Genomic DNA, 23,302 nt, shown 5'->3' on the forward strand with positions numbered 1-23,302 from the left:
GAATGTGGGCCCATGAGTTCATGTGTATTGGAAAGAGACTAATACTTGTCAATAATGATAAATTAATATTTTCTTTTTCTTAAACCCTGTAACTAAGCAGTCATCCAACTCTCAATTTCTGTCACATACATTTCTAAAGTTTCAATATACTGAACATAAAATGAAGATGTAATAATTCATCATTTCCATTCTTTCCATGCAGTTTCTAGTTCCAGGTAGACACCACAGCCTACAGACTTCTCCCACACAGTCTCCATTGTTGCAGCAGAAATAATGCAACTCTTACTCAAGAGTTCTCTTACTCTGAAATTTCCTCATTGGATCAAGTGACTCCTGATCAGCTGTCCCCTTCTGCACTGTATTTCACCACCTCATATTCTGAAGACAGGAAGGTACTTCTTTGAGTATCTGTCCACTCTTCTTAACTGACCCATCTCAAGATCCAATTTTCTGGCAACACCCTCAGCAACACTCTCTTTACTACTTTTATCAGAGTCATTTTTGCCGCTTCCCACAAGTTGTACAAGAAGTAAAAGGGAAAGCTGGCCAGTTACCTGAAATAAATCCAGCTGCGATTTCATTCATTACAGAGTAAGATAAGACATGGAAGATGGAGGAGCTACTTTGAGGTTCTTTTTTGGTGGTGGTGGGGACTTGGTGTATTTTAGGAGAACACAGTGAGATCTCCATTGAAACAAACTATAAAGTGAGTTAGTTAATCACTGAATCTCATGCTTAGACTGTGGTTTTCTCACTAGTTAAAATTTGGATAAAACTTGCCTCATCTACCATAACAAGTGTAAGGAGAGAGTCAGATGAAATTATGTGTAAAAGTTCATTAAACTATGAAGCTCTCTAGGCTTGTAAAAATTATTATTGTTGTTATTATTGATGGACTTCTGTGCCTGCCCTCGGGGTTTCTACCTCATATACAGCTTATGGTTGGGTTTTATTTTTAAATCCCTGATAACCCAGGTAGCAGCAATATTACTGCAGGCCACCAATGCATAAGTAATATTCTCCAGTCATCTTTTTCCTTCTCATAGCAGCCACAAAAATATCAGTCTGGAAACAACATGAATCACAATGAAAATTAGAAGCAGAAAACATAAATATGTCATATCTCATAAATCACCTTCTTGTTCTCTTGCACTCAATTCTTAAAAAAGAAAAAAGAAAGAAAAAGAAACCATTAGCTCATGGGACCAGCAGCACATAAATACAAGTTGGCTTTCTTGTAATTTCTGATAATCACCTACCCCTTACAGCTACTTGACAATACAGAGCTCTGGTGCTGGGAATCAGCTGCAGTGAAGTTCCTCTGAAACGGTGGTGTCATGTGTCTCACAAAGGCATAAAGCCCAGACAAACAACAGCAAAGCCACTCGTCAAGCTACTGGGAAGGAACCCTCACAGAGAATTAGCAGCACGTAGATCCGGAGGAATGACTAAATACACAGTAGCATCTTCACGCACCAAGCCTGGAAATCTCAGCATTACTCGGTGTCCAGCTGGGGGCCCATAAAAGAAGAAGCATCCTCAGGGCTGCACTATCTGGGATGCAGAGGAGCTGCTGTTTACTCTCTTTACTAACATTTAATAGAACGTAGACGACTGTATGTAGCTGGGTGGAACGGTAGGCGGTTTCAGGAAGAAAACTGAGAAGTGGTGCAAATTTGATTAGCTTAGGGATCGGTGAACAAAAATACATATGGAAATCATTGCGTGAATATACCCTGCAAATGTCTGGCTGGGAAAAAATAGCAATACAATAATACTACAACGCATGCACAAGGATGAACAGGGGTGCAATGAAAGATTATACTTTGGGGGTAAAATTCTCAGACCTCAGAATCTGACTTCCACTTTGATTTACCAAAATATGTATTTAAAATGTGAACTCTATTTGAGGAATTTCTGGATTATATAGTCACACGCACACTCTGATTCGTTTGACTAGGATGGTACCAGAGACCAGCAGATCTTTTCAAAGATGTGTGAGCATGAACAGGAGTCAAAAATGAGCAAGTCGCTGGGGTGACAGGAAAGGAACACTACGTGCTGTGGAATGTCCAGATAGTAGCACTGCACTTTCCCTTGAAGCCAGATCATTTCAACACACCCCAAGAGAGAAGCAGAGACATCCACACCAGAGCCATGAATGTAGAAGCATTCTCAAATCTGTGATTCACTGGGTAAATTAGAAGCATAGTGGTGTATTGTTTCACCTATTGCAGTTTTTGAGGTCCTTACTTATGCCTGACTAGAAGTATATTTGGGTCAGTTTATCATCTAAGAAATGCAAGATGGAGCCCACAGAAGTCCTCCACATCCTCCACTCACTAACTATGAAAGGGTAGTGGGTTTACCTTCTGGGATGACTTTTAAGGAAAATGGTTAAACTAAAATGCAATGCACTGGTTCTGTGGTGCAGATGAGAGCTGAAGAAGAGCTTGTCAAAAAACAAAAAACAAAACTAGCCCTGCTTTGAGGGCTGTTGACCACCCTAACCAGTATGTAACTGACACTGCATTGAGGGCTGTTGACCACCCTAACCAAATATGTAACAGATACTGCATTGAGGGCTGTTGACCACCCTAACCAGTATGTAACCGACACTGCATTGAGGGCTGTTGACCACCCTAACCAGTATGTAACAGACAGTGCATTGAGGGCTGTTGACCACCCTAACCAGTATGTAACAGACAGTGCATTGAGGGCTGTTGACCACCCTAACCAGTATGTAACAGACAGTGCATTGAGGGCTCTTGACCACCCTAACCAGTATGTAACCGACACTGCATTGAGGGCTGTTGACCACCCTAACCAGTATGTAACCGACACTGCTAGAGACACAAATTTCCAATAAACTACAAGGAAGTATGGATTTTTAAGAGACCAAACTTATGTCCTATAACATGTTTCCTAAAATACATATAGCTTTATATAGGACCAAAAGTATACCTTATTGTCCATTCAATTTTAATGCGAAGGCTCTACATTAATGTCATTATTTATTATTTATGGGATGCAAGAGAACAACATGGCATGAACAATGTGAACATTGCAGGCACAGTCTCTGCCTCTTGAAGTGTATAATCCCAGATGGATGGGAACAGCCAGCCCCCAAGAGATAACAGTGACACTCGAGGAGTAGGTAGGAAGTGCCTCCAACCCATTGTCAACAAAGGAATAAAAAAGTACTATCATTAGAGAACATGTAGCAAGTGTTAGTAAGTTATTAAAGGAAAATAAAAATTCCCCACCTGCAAAGATTACAATGAAATAAGTATTTTGAGAAATTTGAGGGGAAAAAAATCACTCAAAATTTGTCATAAGTTCTGTTTTTAGGGACCTAATTCCTAAAACTATGTCTAACACATAACTGGTGACAACAATATTCAATTTATTTCCCCAAGCTATCTTGATTTATTTAAAAGATATCCTTTTTTGTTGCTACTATTTTAGAGATGAAGTCCTAATTCTAAGAGCTGTGTTTACAGTTTAAAACAGTAAAAGTTCCTCCCACTGTGGGTAAGGCTTGGGGAGATTAACAGAGTTGGCAAACCTGTGCTCTGTCTCCACCTTCAGTGACCTCAGAGGTCTCAGCTGCTCAATTGATGCTGAGAAGAGAGACTGCACTCCTGGTTAGCTTCTCTAGGAACTTGGGCCATGTGGAACATTTCCTATCAATTCTCCTACGGAATAGATTCACCTCGCTCTCAATCTAGGGAAATCGAATCTGTGGCCCAACAAGTAGGAAATGGATCTTTTTGAGAAGAAAGAGGTAAGTAGCCCTCCTGTAGGAAGGGCATAGAACGATTTCATTCTAAGCTGTTTTTCTTTTTTTTTTTTTAATTGAAAATAGATTTTTTTTTCCCCATACAACACATTCTAATTATGGTTCCCCTCCCACCAACTCCCCACCCAACCAATTCGGCATCTGTTTTTGCTCTGTCTCATTAGAAAACAAACAAGCTTCCTTCCATATTTGGCTTATTTGTTTAACACCATTCCTTTGACAACTATGCATTGAGTATATTAAAAGTAGACAGCATGGTGACCTGACACAAACATTGTATAACGCTTACTATAGTCTAATTAGCATATTTATGGCCACCCATGTAGGACATCCAATCCTCAGAATTTGTTTGTGAAAAGTTTTGAACCTTCTAACCAGCACCTTCTTTGGCAGCACCCCTGCTTAGGACTCTACAGGTTGAGTCTAGTGGGAGATATTTAACAGTACCCTACTGCAACAAAGTCTGGAGTTAGCACAAAAGAGCTCACTGGCCTGAGAGTAAAATCGAACTGGTAGAGATTTGCCGGGTAACACAGGGAGAGACCTCGTGCCTTTAGGTCCTCTGTGCTCACTAGCACATTTTTTTTTTTTTTTTTTTTGCCAGTTGTGGTTCTTCTTTCTTTGAAGCAAATAATTTAGTGGTTTTCATTTGGAACTTGAGAAACCATTCCCTTCAAAACATAAAACCAAATTGTTGAGCTACACTGAGGAGAACTTCAAACAATGTACATTGAAAGTCCTGTTAGGTCCTAAAACATCTAAGATACAACTGTGGTTAAAATATCTCTGTTTCCTTGGAAAACACAATGAAGTTAACCAACAGACCAGGTAACGATTGGCCAAAGGAAGGAAAAACTGTCTGGGACAGACTAAGAAGAGACTTAAAGTGTAAAAAGACCAAATGGTCTGAGGATGGTGGTGAACGCCTTTAATCTGCACACTCTGGAGGTAGAGGAAAATGGTATCTGTGAGGTCAAGGCTAGCCTCATCTATAGAGTGAGTTCCAGGCCAGCTGAGGACACATAGCCCCTTCCCCCAATCCCCCCAAAACTCAAATGGACAAAGAAAATGCAGAAACAAGGAATAATGTTAGGAGGCTCATGGATCCACAAAATGGGCACTGTAGGTTGTAGCATACTTTATCAAGGGGGGGGGCAGAAAAAGGAAAAGGTAAATAAATTAGTTTGTGCAGTGGGAATAATTTAATGGTTCTTATGACAGGCCTTCAGAGCCAAACTGGTAAATAATGAAAATTAGACCTTTCTCTGAAGAAGGGATTGTCCCGGATTACATTATCAGTACGTAGTGAGACAGCCACCTGGGTAAACGCGTGCGTGTTGACGATGGCTCACCTAGCTATGCTGCACATATTAATCAAACGGCACCACCCCTCATCCGCATTTCCATTACCCGCCCTACTTTGTGCCAATTTCCTTTCTCTTCCTCAGCATCCCTTCTTCACTGTTCTTTAAGACATGGGATGGGGATTTGTCAAAGTCAATGAGCACTTTATTACAGTGAGAACGTTCTGTAATGAACAATTCAGCGGTTTAATGAGATTCTGTAGATCTGTCTCCAGCCTGTCCGTCAAGTCTCACTTCTATAAAGCACCCTGACACTAATCCTCTGGCAGACCCAATCTTTACCCTGGGCTGAATATTAGATTCTTCCATGGTATATTGCATTACTAGTATAACCTCAGCAAAAAATGATGAACTTAACTATACTTGAGGCACTAGAGTTGGCCTGATTTGATTTTCCTCTATTGAGTATGAGGGAATTACTTACTTACTAAGATAAAGCAAAAACAATTTCTTATTGCCTACTGAATGCCTAAATTGATAATATTTATGGGAGTCTTTTAATTCCTTTTTGGTGATCAGGTCTAAAAAACTGCCTTACTGCCTGCAGAAACCTGTTTCTAAAATTCTGCTTTGTAATGTTGGCAGCCTTGAAAGGGGCGAACAAGATAGCTTCTAAGCAGACAGAGTGGAATTTTCCTGATACTCAGATATCTGCACATTACTGTGTCTACCTCTGGCAATGCCTTCAACCATGCCACAATGACAGACAGATGCCACAGGAATGGGTGGCCTCAACTCTCTATCTTGTTAGAAAAGTACACAATCTAGTCTGGTTTTACCCCTTAATGAAGTACAAAGAATTTGGCTACTTCACACTCTGAGCTGGCCATAGTAACTCCTGATGCTTTATATGACAGAGGAGAGCTTCGGATTATTGCAATCCCCGCCAGACCAAATCCCCACCAACACTTGGAACCACTGCCTGAATACACATTCCCAGAAATGCCCACGAAGCAGCCAACACTTGTAGCTTCTGTTTAAATCAAGGCTGTGGACTAGTGGAGAGATGTGGTTGCTATCAACAGACTTGGATTTAAAGGCAGCTCTGCTCTGTAAACTGGAGCCAAGTACAGAGCCTTCACTCTGCTTGTTGAGAGATGGAGACCGAGACAGCCACTCCTCAGGCCTCTTGTGCTAAGTCAATAAGGTTTCAAATACCTGCGACCCGACTGGCCCTTATCGCTAACTATTTTCAATAAAAAGAAAGACAGCTGCTGATTAAAGTTCAAAGAAGGAAGCAAGGTATCAGGAAAGTTATATATCAGTAGAATCAAGTGTTCAGGACACATTTTGACCAGCGGTAAAACAAACAAACAAAACCTAACTCCCGGAATATGCCTGGTCAGATAGGAGCTTACTGCTTCCTCCGCCAATAGAACACTGAACTCTTCCTAGGACTTGCGAAAGACAGCCACTTTCATATCACCCTGCAGGCACAGCATTCCAGGTTTCAAGATGTGTAGACAGTGCTGCAGAATGAGATAGACAGTGAAGGGAGAGGGGGAAACGGGCTGTGTACCCCAAAGACTTCAGGTGCAGTATCCAAGGACAGTCACTAGGGATGAGCAGAAGAGGATTTAAATTGAATAATCAACTTTCCAACAAAAAACATCCTCCCCGTCCCCTAGACAAAGCAATGACAGGATGTGAAAAGACTCCACAGTCAGGGGAAAGGAAGGGCTTGTGAAAGCAGCAGCGAATGCACAGTGAACTAAAGAGGAAGATGGTTTTTCCCACTGGAGTGTGGGAAGAACTTGGTTCCATGTGAGGTCTCCACATCCATCCATTGCAATCAGGAAATGTTTCTGAAAGGGAAAAGGGATAGGGCTGGGGGAGGGGTTGGCGGAGCAACAGAGAGGGGAATAGCGGGGTATTAGTGATCTGATCCAGGAAATGGGAAAAGGGGGCCTCTAACTGGGGAGGGGAGTAAGAGATAAATGCAAAGGAAGGAGGGGGTAAAATAACTGTAAGGATGCCAGAAAAAGCCACAAAGAATCATACTGTTATCTGTCTTAAAAACTATTATGCACACAAATCTATGTATATACATATAGAGTTTAAAAGAAATTTTCTTACTTGGGCTGACAATGCTCCCTCCCAGAACCAAAGAGCACCTAACAGAAACCCTGACACCAGGCATAAGAAGCCCTCTTTTGAGAGGTTGATCAGAATTGTCCAAGAGACTCCCCAAACTTACAGGGTGTTTCTAATGCTCTTGGTTGCCCCCAGATGTGGATGGTTACGGCCCCTATTGCTAAAGACACCATGTACTTCAAACACAGAGACCAGGGTCCCCTGAGCGGAAGCTGACTTGAATGGCTCCTCCTTAAGGACCAATTTTCATGGTACCAGAAGGCGCTACACAAACTTCCAAGGAGGGAAGCGACCAACAGCACTGCCCAGCTATGACACTTACGAACCACACAATGGCCAGCGTGGCAAGTTAACCTGAAGGATGCAGTTATGGACACATACCTTGGTAGTAACCCAGAACTCTCTAATTGGACTTAAGATTCACTCAGCCACAGGAAAATCATGCCTAGTACTGGGAACCAAGCCAACTACCCAAGGTTAGTAAAGTCGTGGATCTTGAAGGTGAACCTCCAACCACCACTTTACTAAACCAACATAATCCCTAACTACATTCTAAATATTTTTCCTTATACCCACAGATACATGTATTCCTGACCCCTCATCAAAGGAACTTCTATTTACAACAGACAGAGACCACTACAGAAAACCACAACCAATCAAAATGCAGACTTGGGTAGTCCAGTCTCAATGGATACTCCCATATTATATACCAACCACAGATGCCCCTCTCTTCCCTCCTCCCTCTTCCTCCACCTCCCTCCCTGCAACCCCCCCATTCTCTCCTCCAAAAAGGTAAGGCCTCCCATGGGGAGTCTGCAAGCCTGGTACATTCAGCTGAGGCAGGTCCAAGCACCTGATCCCTGCATCAAGGCTGTTCAAGGGGTCAAAAATAAGTACAGCTGAATTATTTTTAGTTGTTCTAAAAATTTATTTATTTTTATTTTATGTACATTAATGCTTTGCCTACAGGTATGCTTGTGTGAGGGTACTGGATCCTCTGGATCAGGAGTTACAGACAGTTGTGAGCTGCCATGTGGGTGCTGGGAATTTCTTAATGAAAGCAAAAAAAATATTTAAAAAATTAAAATAAAAATAAATTATCTTGGAATATGCATAGCCAAATAGTGAAAGAATTATGTATGTTTCTTTTCTATAGCAAAAATGAAACACCATGACCAAGGCAACTAGGGAAATGGTTTATTGGGGCTTATGGTTACATAGACTCCAAGATGGGAGAGCAAAGCCATGGCGGTAAGAGCAGGAAACAGAACACAAACTGAGAACAAGCCCAACCCATACACACTTCCTCCAGCCAGGCCATAAAACAAAACAAAAACCAAACACTGCCACACCTGAGGTTCAGGGGACGGTTTGGAAGAGGAGGCAGAAAGACTGTAAGAGCCAGAGGATCAGGAAGCTTGCTGAGCAATAATGTCTCCTAGTGACGTCAGATGCTACACCCTAAAGTCTCACCCACGTGACCATCCAAAGAAAGGTGACAATACACATGTCCACGTGGAGGGAGGGAAAACCCACAAGGCCTCAACCCAACAACAGGAGCTACAGTCAACGAAGGAGTCCTGAGAGCAGGAGAAACAGCCTTCCCCAGGGAAGAGGCCACCCACTGGTTATCCAGTACCAAATGGTCAGCCCTGAAAACACAGTACAGGTAACATTATACAGAGCAAGCGGATTGTATTTGGGAGTATATATGTGTATACACATACTTAAATGCATGTAACAACAATTAATGGGGGAAAAAGGCCATGGATTAGAAAGAGAGCACACGAGGGGTTTGGAGAGGAAAAGGAAGGGAGAAATAATGTATTTGTAGTCTTAAAAATAAAAGAAAAAAGAAACAACTTAAAAAGAAAAAGTCCAAATTCCCTAGACATGCACACTATACTCATAGGAATTTTTGGAATGGACTCCAAGCCAAGTCTTTTAAAAATGCTGAAGATTCCAGAGTACAACCATGTTTGAACACTTGTGTTTACCTATGATCACTTGTATTAATTTACCTGTTCACTTTCATATTATTGACTTATAGACAAGTCCTTCACCCAAACTTAAAGCATAAAAATTAGCAAACCTCAAAACTCATTAGCTAATAAGTAATCTACAAATTAGCTAAAAACTCAAATGAAAAAGTTTATTTGAACCACTAAAAGCTATTTCTAAGTTTTTCTCATTAAATAATTTTTAAAAGAAATATTTATGAACGGTTTTCCCAAAAACTCCGAATTCCTTTTGTTTCAGTGGCTTAAATCTGTATTAAATTGTTTCACAATCCATTCTGCTCATATTCAGCTTAAGAAATGCTTTTGGTTTCACGGGGGGAAATCCCTTCCCTTTTCTGATTTACCTAGGTTTGAGGAAGCCGAAGTGCTGGTGTCCTCCCACGATGGCTGCAGACTGGCAGGTGTCCACCAATGACTTGCCCACCGCAGGAGCAGGACTTCAGTACACCTGGCAGCCAAGCCTCATCAAACAGTGCTTGTCGCACCTGAATCCTTCCCTTTCTAGTCACGGCGCCTCCCCGAGGCCAGGCAGCACGCCCTTACCTGCCAGATCTGCTCCTCGCTCAGGGAGGTCAGGCGGTCACTCTTCAGCACCTCCTGAAGCAGGCAGTAGGGCAGCGTGAGAACATCCTCTGGGCGGCTCTTCAGGAGCTCCGAGAGATGCTTCACTAGGAAATCAATCACTGCCTTCTCCAACAAAGTGAGGTGAAAGAGGTCAGCAAGTCTGTACAGATCCAAGTAATTAAAGCTATTTAGTTCCTGGGTGCCAAAAAAACATAAAAAAGAAATCTCTTAGGAATCCACATAGAACAGGCAAGAAATTAGGTCCACTCACCACTATTTTCATTACAGATAGTGGGGGCATTAATATTAAGGCCATCCCCCTACCCCACCAATTATAAGGCTTCAAGTTTTTCTTATCCCTCAAACCCATATTCTTTTTAAAATAACTTACTTATTTTTATATTATGTGCATTGGTGTTTTGCCTGCATGTATGTCTGTATGAGCGATCCCTTGGAACTGGAGTTACAATTGTGAGCTGCTGTGTGGGTGCTGGGAACTGAACCCTGGTCCTCTGGAAAAGCAGAATTCTCTTAACCACTAAGCCATCTCTTCAGGCCCTAAACCCATCTTCTTAAAGAAATCTTTAAAAGGGGATTTCCTGAAAGGGTGTCCTGGTTTTTGCTGGCTGAAATGCTACTTTGCAACCTTTTGGAAGCATTTGGAAGTCCTTACCAATAAAGACTATGATGGGTATTCTTAGTTGTCAACTTGACTACATTTGGAATTAACTAAATACCCAGGCTGCTGGACACACCTGTGAGGAATTTTTGGTTAATTTGAGGTTCGACATCTATATCATACCCCTCCTTCAACGCCTTAAATATGGGCCACACCCGCTCATGGCAGCCTTTGTGAAGGACAAGAAAAAAAGCAGCTTTTGATTGTTGCCTGCCTGCCTCTACTCTCCCTTCACCGTTCACTGGCATCAGAGACTACGTCCTCAGGATTCCGATGCATACTGAAGATCAGCTGAGACACCCAGCCTCATGGAGTGAACAACTATTGGAATCTGGGACTTTCTATCTGTAAACAGCCATTGTGGGACTTGCTGGACCACAGCCTGTATGTAAGTCATTCTAATAAATCCCCTGTGTGAACACACACACACACACACACACACACACAATCAGTCCTATCTATCCTCTAGAGAACCCTGACTATACAAGGACAATCATTGTTTTAACAGGCCTGCAGTTTAGCTCTTTGTCTACTGAAGGTAATACAAGAACCATTAAGTGGGGATTGAGGATTAAGTACAAACCCAAAGACACACCGACTTTGCATTGTTTCTGAAACTTCAGCCTCAGTATGTCTGTACATAAAAACAACTCATCCCATCTTAATGGAATTGAAATACAAAATTTATATGTACATCTTAGCAAATGAGTTAATCTCACAGAAAAGACTCATGTCTTGAATATATATCAAATCCCCCTAAACATGGACCTTGTTTTGTTAGCCTTGAACATACAGAAAACCAGTGACATTCCTCCTACTTATTCCCTAAGTTTCTGAAGCCATGCTCTCAAACAGATAGCCAGGATTCTAGGAAATTATATCCATAAAGCTGTAGCCCCCAGGAACTCCTGTACTGTGCTCCTGTGATAGCCAGGGTGGTACACGCATGTGTTGATAGAAAGCTTGACTACTTGCCGGGCGGTGGTGGCGCACGCCTTTAATCCCAGCACTCGGGAGGCAGAGCCAGGTGGATCTCTGTGAGTTCGAGGCCAGCCTGGACTACCAAGTGAGTCCCAGGAAAGGCGCAAAGCTACACAGAGAAACCCTGTCTCGAAAAACCAAAAAAAAAAAAAAAAAAAAAAAGAAAGCTTGACTACTTAAGTAGAATAAAAATAATGGTGTATTAGATTCCCTTCACTCTTACTTCATTGTCATTAATATGTGGGCAGTGTTCTGTAAGAGCAGGACTTGAGGATGCTATGAGACATCCATTTATTCCACAGACCTATTTATTTAAACACGACATATTTCCTTTTCCTAGTTTTCCAAGACTATTAAAAATTCTAACAATATTTATCCTATTATTATATACATAATTTCATGATAATTGCCAGTTTAAAAGAGTATTTCAAAAATCTGATAGTCATTTAAATGCTCAAATATTATGGGATCATATATACCACAAGCTCACGTGTTCCATTTTTTTAAAAACCGGAGTCCACTTAGTGCTGCCTATATCTGCTTGGGTGTAGGATAACCTCCTGGAGCATGGTTGCCTCTTAGGGGCCACATTCATAAAGAAAACTGAATTCCCTTCCCCTAGCAGTCAATAGTTTCCAGTTGTGCCTCAGTTAAGGGTGGGACTTCATGAGCCCCGTTCCTTTCCATGCTGGGATTGATCTTGCCCAGGTCTTGTACATGCAGTCACAGCTGCAGAGCTGAGGGTTCATATGTGTAACAGCCCTGTCATGTCCAGTAATGTCAATGACATACTGTGTCATTACAGAAATCCACTGCTCAGGCTCTTACAACATGTCCTCCACCTCTTCCACGATGATCATTAACTTTAACGGAGGGCTATGATATGTCCCATTTAGGGCTGAGCACTTTACAGTATCTTATTCTCTTTATGCTGACCAGTTGTAGTTCTCTGCGTTAACCACAATCTACTGAAGAAAAAAAAAAAACAACCTTCTCTAATGAAACTTCACTGATATGGTGGGACAAGGAAGGGGAGCCCCAACTAGAAGATTCTCGATAGGTCTATTTGCCATCAAGTCTTAAAGGACTAAATGCTTATCTTCCAAATGCTATTTATTCAAATAGATGACTGCTGAAGTCCACTACAATGCAAACATCTGAGGATTCACTTATGCTTTTCACTCAAAAATAGCCTGACTTCTTATTCACATTTTATCAAAGGAATATAGGAGTTACGGGACTAGCTTTTCAAGGATACTTAAAATTGTCCTTCAAAGTTTACTTCTTAGGATTGGTAAGTACTAGGCTGGCAGGAAAGAATAAGAGATTCTAGTGTGCACTTCAGGACACATCTGTGGGATGGGGTACATCTTTGAAGCAAGTTCATCAATTTGGAGCCCTGAGAAATATTTTGGTGTCATACAGCATTACTCTGCTGTTCTTCCAAATCCTGCTTTGCAACCATTGCAGGGGTGGCAGGATTCTGATCCAGTGGCCAGTATCACCTGAGTCAGTGGCCAGATTCAGTGGCCAGCATCATCTGAGTCAGTGGCCAGCATCATCTGATTCGGTGGCCAGCATCATCTGATTCAGTGGCCAGATTCAGTGGCCAGCATCATCTGATTCAGTGGCCAGCATCATCTGATTCGGTGGCCAGCATCATCTGATTCGGTGGCCAGCATCATCTGATTCGGTGGCCAGCATCACCTGATTCGGTGGCCAGCATCATCTGATTCGGTGGCCAGCATCACCTGATTCAGTGGCCAGCATCATCTGATTCGGTGGCCAGCATCATCTGATTCGGTGGCCAGCATCATCTGATTCAGTGGCCAGATTCAGTGGCCAGCATCATCTGATTCAGTGGCCAGCATCATCTGATTCAGTGGCCAGCATCACCTGATTCGGTGGCCAGCATCACCTGATTCGGTGGCCAGCATCATCTGATTCGGTGGCCAGCATCATCTGATTCGGTGGCCAGCATCATCTGATTCGGTGGCCAGCATCATCTGATTTGGTGGCCAGCATCACCTGATTCGGTGGCCAGCATCGTCTGATTCAGTGGCCAGCATCTTGGCACAAAGAGGAGAGTGGGCAGGAGCAGAAGCACCCATAGTGCAAAGGTGACGGACATGCAGCAAGTGAAGAAAGCATGAACTGGATATCAATGGCAACTAAACACACTTCACCAGGGGTCTTTCTAACTTTCAGCGTTCATTCTGGATTTCTTCAATTATAAGCCCATGACTTAAAAGCAGTCCACTTCAAAAGTGCAGATAATTTAGACAATTATTTAAATGAGGGGTTTTAAATAACTGTTCTTTTTCTTTTTATACAATATTATTTGATAATGTTTTTCCTCACTTCTCCTAGATCCTTCCCATCTCCCTACTCACCCAATTTATGTTCCCCCCAATGTTGTTCTTGTTATTTTTTTATTTTATTTTCTTCCATTTCAGCATATGTGTAGTTTGCACATATGTGTATGGATGTTTGCCTGTGTGTAGGCACATGCATGCTTGTGGGTGGGTGTGTATATAGGTGTGTATGCATACGGGAGGCTCAACGTTAATGTTTGGAATCATCCTGCATCCCACTTCATCCTATTCATTGAAGCAGTTCTCTCTCAGTGAAACCCTTAACTCACCGATCTGCCCTGTCTCCCCAGTCAGCTTGCTCTGGGTTCCAACCTTTGCTTTCTAAGGCTGGATTACAGGCAGGCTGCCACATCCATCTGATATTTATGTGGGTTCTAAAAATCCAAACTCCAGTCAGCACTCATGTTTGTTTAGAAAGCACTTTAACCACCAATCATCTCCCCAGTCCCTTTGAAAATTTTTGCATGCGTATATATGTATATGTTATATGTTCATATTGATGTGGGTGTATTCATGTATGTGTGCACAAGCACATGTGTGTGCATGCATGTGTATGTTTGTGAAGGTCAGACGCTCGTGTATGTTATGTGTCTTATTTGATCTCTCCACCCCTTATTTTTTGACATAGGGTTTTCCCTGTGTCTGGAACACATCAGTGTGGAAATACTGACTGGGAAAGCCACTGGGTTCTGGGGATCCACTTGTCTTCCCTACAACACTGGAGTTACAGATCCAGGTTGCCCTGCCCATCTGGGTACTGGGGATACAAACTCAGGTCCTCAGTCTGGCACAGTAAGCATTTTACACCCGAGCCGTCTTCTCAGCCCCACTGTGTTTCCTTTAAAGGTCATTCTTTAATCTTCTTCAGGACTACATTACTAAAAATCCAAGAATTATGTGCCATAAATAACTGAGCATCCACCGAGAAACCCTGTCTCGAAAAACAAAAACAACAACAACAACAAAAAAGTGAACAGCAAATGAGAAGGCCACTGTACCTGTCTGTGTGTGAGAAACAGTGGTTTTGAGATGAAGATGCTCAGGCTCCATCTCTGCATTGCTCCTTAAAAACAATGTCCCCAAATCTCCAGTGATTCCCAGCCATGTCAGAAGCTTCTGTCCACCCTGCCACATACACTTTACATCTCTGTAGTTCAACTGTGAGCCATGGGAAGTTGAGGAGAATGGAGAACCCACCTCCCTGCTACTATGATGCAGTAGCGCACACCCCTCCTAACCCCTCCTATTGGGGCAGACAGGATCTGTGAGCTTTCAGGAAAACCGTGCATCAGTTCATCAGGCAGAGATAACCACTATCAGTGTACACACACACACACACACACACATACACACACACACACACACACACATTTATATTCTAAGCTTTATAAAAAAAAGAGGTTGCTTATGTGCTGCCCACCAAAATGAAAAATAAAAAAAATACTTGTATTCAAGGCAGAACACCACGGACACAGAGGCGACTCAGGACAGGAGGAATGGACAGGTCTCCACATGCAGATATGGTACTACTATACTGGTAGGCCATCACCAGACTTCCACTAGTCACCATTTACAAATGAAAAACATCCAACCAACTCACAGGGCTCTCATGGAGACATCTCTTGAAAAGCACTTCCCATAACAACTGGGCTCATGCCAAGTACAGAGCAGACTGGGGCCTGTCAGAGCAAAACCAGCAAAGTCTAAAAACCACTGTGGCTTTGTATCTGGAAACCAAAGCTCATCACTGTTGGGAGTGGAGGAGGCTTTAAATGTTTGAAGTTCTGAGTGATTGTGTGTTTTTGACATGAGGCAGCCATGGCAAGGACCTTAGCCTCAGACCTATGGGAAAATGGCAACACCATTTCAGAGGGATAGAAAAGCCTTCCTCTTGACCATGTGAAGATGTTGATAGTGTGTATAGAAAATGTCCACCATAGTTCTCTCTCCCTGGATGTTTACAATCTGAAGGCTGCCTGCCTATAGGGACTGCTCCTACTGAGAGATTAGCTAAACCTGTCTCCTTGTGACTGTCCAGCTGTGTGCAATAACCTCACCTCTCTGTTCAATTGTATAATACACACACACACACACACACACACACACACACACACACACACACACACACACACACTGAGCTTCTGGTGTGCAATGGCTTCTCAATCAGATAACCTACTCTGCCAGATCCCAGCTTTACTGTGTGTCTATGTGTCTCTATGTTGGTGATTTCTTCACTCCCTCGCCTCACCAGACAGGTCTGTCCCTGAAGCCATGCTGGAGGTGGCACATCACTGAGGCAAGAAGGTTAACATGAAGAATATGGGCTCTCTAGATACCCATTACCTGAAATAAAGTGTACCAAGACATTAGGGAAGAAAGAAAAGAGCCAAATAAAAAGGAAAATATAGGCTTGGGTGCTAAATTCATAACTTCATGGCCCTCTAACCTATATTACTATCCAAGTCATTTTCCGTAGCTCAGAATCCATTTTCCTACCAGCTGTAAAGGGGCATCTCTCAGTTATCCATCCCATAGCCTATTGTATTAACATATCCAAAATGTACCTGTCTTTTTGTGAGCTTGCTTCTTCTGTATATTTTTTCCTTAAACAATTTTAGATTTATTTATTTTATTTTATGTGTGTGAAAGTCTGTGCACCATGTGCATTCAGTGGCCCCAGAAGTTGGAAGAGGATGTGGGATCCCCTGAAACTGGACTTGCAATCAAACCCAGGTATTCTACTAGATTAACAAGTGCTTGTGACTGCTGAATCAACTCTCAGCTCTTCTGTATCTTCTTGGAGAATGGTCACATTTATATTTCTACATCAGGAGCCCCCACACTGGCCTATATTCTTCTCTTATAGCTATGTAGTCAATTGCCAAATCCTATCTGTCCTTCCTTATTAGCATTTCTTTTATGTCCCTTATCATCTCTTGTCTGGACTTCTAGAACTGTCAAAAATTACAATTCCTGCCTCTGGTATCAAATTCTCAATTCTCTATGTAAGGATCTGACCATACCATGAACTGTTCAAAACTCATATATTTATATAAATGGAGGGGACACCAAAGTGGGGAGAAGATACGCTCGGGGTTGTCTGGAGAGAGTGGGAGGGAAGTGTTGGGGATGGGAAGGCTTAAGAGACATTGTCTTCATGTATGAAATTGTCAAAGAATAAATAAATGACATTCTAAAACAATAAAATACTTAGACATATATTGAATAACAAATGATAAAAAAGTATGTAAAAACTATAAGACATAAAAACAAACTTAAATACACAACTCTTATGCTTAGGTAAGAATTCAACATTTGCGATGTCAGTTCTACATAATTTAAATATAAATCAAATTAAAAACACCACCGAGGATGGAGGGGACTGGACCTTAGCCCCTACAATGCCCCAGTTTCAGCAGAAAGTAGCCAGAACTGAAGTTTATGTCCATCAACCCCTTGGGCCCCATCACTCTCTAACAACTGTCCCACAAAGTCATTTCTCGTTTATAGAGGCAAAACTTTTTAAGAGAATTTTTAAAAGCTTAGTAACAGACTCCCATTTGCTTATAGGAAAAAATAAATAAAACTGAAAACACTGCACTGTCTTCCATGACCTGGATCCTGCTGAATTTCTCATCCTGCAGAGCGGTATCACTAACCAGACTGGCTTGGCTCCAGCTGTGACAACCTCCTGCACATTCACAACAAAAGGGACGAACACAACTGACACTGTAATACACTGCAACCAGCGATAGGTGAGCACCAGTCCTTGTAGAAGGCAGTCTTCTGGAGGAGCTGTCTGTCTGTCTGTCTATCCCCTTATCAATAAATGAAAAAATTATATAACTGAGGTAAACACTCCAAAGGGTAGATCACGAGGCTGGGTGGCTGTAGCAGGGGTTTGATCTGCAATGAAAAGTTACTTAGGGTTTACTGAGAACACGGGGCTGACAGAGACAGGGGATGCACATCTACTACAGTTTTCTATTTCTTCCCATCCATCTTCTGGTTGTCTACATTTTATCAATTCTTTTGATTTTTTACCTTTTAAGATTTTAAATTTTAAAACTTTATTAATTTATAGGTGTGTGTGTGTGTGTGTGTGTGTGTGTATGTGTGTGTTTGCGTGTGTGCATTCATGTGCACACAAGTGGCAGGCTCTGTGGAGACAAGAAGACAATTTGTGGGAGTTGTTTCTCTCCTTAAATCATGTGGGTCTCAGGACTCGAACTCAAGGAATCAGGCCTTTAGCAGTGCCAAGACCCACCGCACTAGCTCAAACTATCATTTAAATACAAGTTGCCTCATTTGTTGGCCTCATCATAACTCATTAAATCACGAAACCTACATTTTAGATTAAGATGGAGCTGGAACTACAGGAACAATGTTCCAGACTTGGGAAGCAGCAGGTGCTAATTTCTTTTGAATAAGGAATATGGTTTCTTTTCTTTTTCCAAAGCATCATGCCCATCATGGCCCTCTCTGTCTCCATGGGATGATACCCTATCACATTATTCCACTTTGTCTGCTCTCAGCATTCATCCCCATCTGTAATTATCCTCTACATTTACCTGTATTTATGTGTGCATGCCCAGCGCCCAATAAATCAGTCCTTCGGGAAGACGACCTGCCAGCCTTGTCTACTGTTCTACTCCAAATGTCAGGTACATGCTGAATGGATGGATAGACGGATGGGTGAATGAATGAATGAATGAATGAATGAATGAATGAATGAAAAATCTCACTTTACTTTTTCAATTTCCCTGGTTCAGGTCAAATTGATCACATTCTCTTTGGGCTTCTACCCTCCCTTCTGCAGATTTCTAACAGGTATCTGAAGTACTTATTACAAATCTATATCCCTCCACATATCCAAGGCCCTTGGTGGCAAGAATTATGGGTCATTCTTCATGTATCCACCTGGATACCATTCTGGTATTTACCATGCAGTAGGTAGGTGGTCAACATGTGAGCTTAATGAAGAAAATCCAAAGATTTTTTTTTTGTTTACTTAAAATTAAGTGCACAAAATAGCCTATGTCTTTCCAACCTGTCCAGCTAATTCTGAACTTCATCCAAAGCAGGCCACTTTTCATACTTCATTAGCATCCCTAATCTTACCTATTTACTTTCTCTCATTTTTTTCTTTTTTGAAACATGATCCTAATTAATCTTATCAATAAAAACCAGGAGTCAAATATTGGGGTAATAACCTGAAAGATCAGAGAAGCAGAGGACCAGCCACCAGTGACTTCTTACCTCTCTAGATCTTCAGACCAAAAGAGCTGAGATCCTGTCTCCACCATCCTCACTACTTTCTCTCTCTGCCTCCTGAGTGCTGGGATTAAAGGTGTGAGTCTCCAAATGCTGGGATTAACCACACGAGCCACCACCGTGGGGTCTCTATGGTTAACTAGTGGCTAGCTCTGTCCTCTGATCTTCAGCCAAGCTTTATTTGTCAGAAAACAAACAAAATATCACATAGCACTTTTTTTCTTTTATTTCTTGAGACAAGTTTTCACTTTGTAGCCCAGGCTTGCCTGGAAATCACTATGTAGCCCATGCTGTGTAGCCTTGAGTTCATGACAATCTTCCTACCTCTGCCTCCCAGATGCACGGGGAAAACTGCTATCAGCTACCACACCTAGCCTCATTCTAGCCTTCTGCCATGCACAAAGACAAAACCAGTGGTCACTCCATTTTCCAAGAAGACAACCTGGTAATAATAATTCAAGTTGATGATACTGGAAAATACAATGTAAATACAGGTACACACAATGGACAAGCAGAATGCAAGCATTTGTCTCTGAGGAAAAAAAATGTTTTAATAAACCCTAAATTTTATTCAATCTAAGAAAGAATAATTTTTCCACCGACTGACTACTTGGACCAAAAGTATTTTGACATTTTCCAAGTGATTTTTACCTTAATTATAAGACTGCTTCCATTCTCTTACATTCGGTGGCTTTAAAAACTTAGAGCATGCATGGAGAGGCAGGAGGTTTGAATGGAAATCACAACTCAGCAACAAGAAAGTCTCCTGAGTAAAAGAAAACCTTTCTTTTCCTTCTAAAAAGGTTTGATTTCTGTCACACTGGTTCTTACTTGAAATTTAGTTTTTATTCAGAATTATAGGGCATACATTGTTGTTCTTCAGGGAATCTTTTTAAATAATATTTATTTTTCTTTGGTTCAGGGCTATTTGGCTTCTCTTTTCCCTTCTACTTGTTTCTTATGATACAAATGACAAGTTAAATTACAGAACAGTCACAAAGTGTGTTCCCAACACTCTACTAGCTATAGAATAAATGCTACTTTTCCAATTTCAATAATTCACAAAAACTTACATATTTCCCACATTTGGACTTTTTCTGTGGCTTATTCCTGTGAGAGTCTCAAAAGAGTTATTCTTGAGATTAATTTGGGAAAGTCATAAGAGGGAAAAAACTCACAAAAAAGCTAAGTACTGTCTTACTTTGGATTACAGTCAGTATAATTACCCCTAAAGACAAAACGGCCATATGGTTAAGCCAGGGGTGGGAGGAAGCAAGTGAGCCTGAGGTGTCTGGTTGACCTGCTACCCTCCTGCCATCTTTCCCAGAGACGGCAATGAGAGAATGACTGTCTTGGCCTCTGTGATGTCTGTTCATGGGTCTCACTGACCCATGAATGAGGATGGGTGTCACTGGCAAAAACTTCCAATGCATTTCTTAGTATTTCAGCTAAGCTGTTAATGACATTTCTATAACAACTTTGCTCTATAATTCAAAGTAGCTGTGAACCTATCCCTCAGATAATGTCATCTAGATTCACGTCATTCCACTGATCTTCTTGGGTGGCAAAAATATGAAATATAATATCTACAGTCTGCATATGCTCTGCCCACAAGTGACGGCCCAGTTTCTGTGTGCCATAGTAAAAGTATGTGCCCTCTGGACCAGCTGCAATATAATCTGCCAGTCAATGATCTGTGTTTCAGAAGCAATGTCCATCGAGTTTCAGCTACTCTGATGGCCCCCTGGCCTCTCAGTAGCTCCTTGTCCACCCAGCTCTGCAATGTAATTATACCCCCAACACAGGAATTATATACAACACAGGAAAAATTTGCTATCATGTGATCACATCTACTGTTATCATGTGATCACATCCCAACACCCACCCCAAAACATGATACCTCAAATCCAGGGGCCCTAGATTTAAATAAACAAACAATCAAAAACAACAGAAAACCATAGAGATGCTTTCACTTACTTGTGGGAAACCTGATTGGCACAGCACCGGAATAATGGCTATTTCTCTTCTTCCCTCATTTAGTTCTAAGAATGTCACTGACTTGTGGAAGAATAATAAGCACCAACAACACATACTACCAGTGTGAAAACCCTGACTTGGATTGAGGAAAATATTAAATATTTCTCAAGAGTAAAGTAAACAGAAGTTCCATTTTTGATTCCCAGAATTTTTACCTCTAAGATGGGCAAACTGAATAATAGTTCAGATAATTTTTTTCTGTGCTAAAGAAACGGTCACCCTGGGTATGAAATCAAGAAACTATAAAATGACTCAAAATTATTCCAAAAAGCCCAATATTCTATTACAACCAGCATGGCTCTGTTGGTAGTTCTGTCAACTCAAAGTGAAATTAAGACACCATGTCAGCTATTTAGTGAGACCAAATGCCAAGTACTACACAGTAAGGAGCTAGGACACTTTGTTACTGACTAAACTCTCATGCTTATGATTGGGTTACCTCTTTATAAATCTATTTTGTATTGAAAATATAGTAGTTGAAAATACACTATACACTTAATTGCCACATCTCACAGCTCTGTCCCAGTGTTCTGCAGACTGTGGGTTGTTTACCCTAGAGACTGTGAAGCTAACTGGGAGCTATGGCTTGACACCACTGCACAGCATAACTAGAGCCTCTCACAAGACACACGGTTAGCCTCGGGAAAGAGTCAACATGCAAAGCATGCCTTATTCTACAGTGTGTTACTGCTACACCATGGTAAAACTGAGACTCAAATCATCCTAAGTCAGGAGTTGTCTGCAGCAGAAAGTAACTCTTGCATTTTAAAATTCTACAATATCCTAGTCATCATCAATATCCTAATAATCTTCCCATTTGTTGTAAATGAAAAAATATTTGTTGTATTATAAAAAAAGTTAAAGACATATCCATGACTGTTATGGAAGAAGTAACAACTTCATTATAGATAGGACTTAATAATTGAGAAAGATATTCTCAAATACTTGATCTAAACTCAAGAAATTATCTCATGATGCTATCTAGGTGACAGAGTTTTCACATAATAAGTGAAGAGTAGAATGCCCACCTGAGATAAACAAAGGCTGGCTGCTGCAGTGCATCTTGGGTCTTCTGATCTGACCCATGTCCAATTATTTTCTCTCTCTCCAAAATGTTGAAAAAGAATGTGATTTTTCTTGGTTTTAGTGATGATTAGAAAAATCCAATGTCCATAGTATTAGCCAGAACTGCAACATACAGTTTCAAGCAGGGATGAATTCTCTCATAATTTTCCTCATCCCAAATGATTATTGTTTGCTGTAGTGGGTAGCCATTCCAGCTTGGATCTGGAAGTTCCAACCCCCATTGAGACTCTGGCAACTGTCACGCCTACGAGGTGGGACCAGGGGAGGCGTCTGGAGACCCGAGACTTGGATGGGCGAGCACTCTCAGTTCCTGGACTCTAGACGGTGGAGGTTGACTGAGCAGAGCTCCAGAGAACACCGCTGGACTGCGATACACCTTCCCCAGACCCCAGAACCTACCTATCCCTTCATTTGTAAGTTACCAACTAAATAAATCTTCCTTTTAACTACGTGGAGTGGCCATAATAATTTCACCAATATCTGGTGCTCACGTGGGGCAAATTCCAAAGGCCTGATGTGGGGCTTGGTGGAACCTGGAGAGAAGCTCTCCAGCAACTAATGGCGCCCAACATGGGGCAAATTCCAAAGGCCTGGCTGGCTCGCCTGGGTTTTCCAGGTTCTGGAATTTTTTCCCAAGCATTTAGAGCTGCTGTATGATATGGGGATATTGTATGCTCATCATTCTTTAAAAGAATCTCTTTCTGGAATCTGCCTTCAAAGGTAGCTGTTTGCAAAGAATTTAAAGACTGAAACAACAGGCTAAAAGACTTGTAAAGTGGGTCTTCTCATGAGGACCACCCAGATCTGACTGACTCCTTCCTTGGGATGGCAAAGCACTCCAGCTTGGACGACTGCTTCTTTTCTGACCTTTGAAGCACTAGCTGCCCACTGGACCTTTCCCTCAGGTACAGACTGTGACTTTATTTCTTTATATTGTCTTTATCCCTCACAAAGTCTCTACTTGTTAAGTTTTAATTGATGGAAGGCAAGTAAAACAGTGTATCTGTAAATATTTAGCTTTTACT

At 41.6% G+C, this 23,302-nt stretch overlaps 1 protein-coding gene across 4 annotated transcripts in view; it reads right to left on the reverse strand.

Moving 5' to 3' along the window:
- The window catches only part of Klhl32 (kelch like family member 32), a 217,847-nt gene that overhangs the window by 55,281 nt on the left and 139,264 nt on the right, over window positions 1-23,302 (reverse strand). For 3 of the 4 annotated variants that reach the window (XM_006979249.4, XM_042270937.2, XM_042270939.2), the window contains one exon: window positions 9,825-10,040. In XM_006979249.4, the coding sequence (XP_006979311.1) occupies window positions 9,825-10,040 (216 nt within the window). Of the gene's footprint in view, window positions 1-9,824; window positions 10,041-23,302 lie in introns of those variants that run through there. The other variant, XM_042270938.2, reaches the window with a different exon arrangement.

The sequence above is a fragment of the Peromyscus maniculatus genome, chromosome 2, assembly GCF_049852395.1.
Source record: "Peromyscus maniculatus bairdii isolate BWxNUB_F1_BW_parent chromosome 2, HU_Pman_BW_mat_3.1, whole genome shotgun sequence".
Lineage (NCBI taxonomy): Eukaryota > Metazoa > Chordata > Mammalia > Rodentia > Cricetidae > Peromyscus > Peromyscus maniculatus.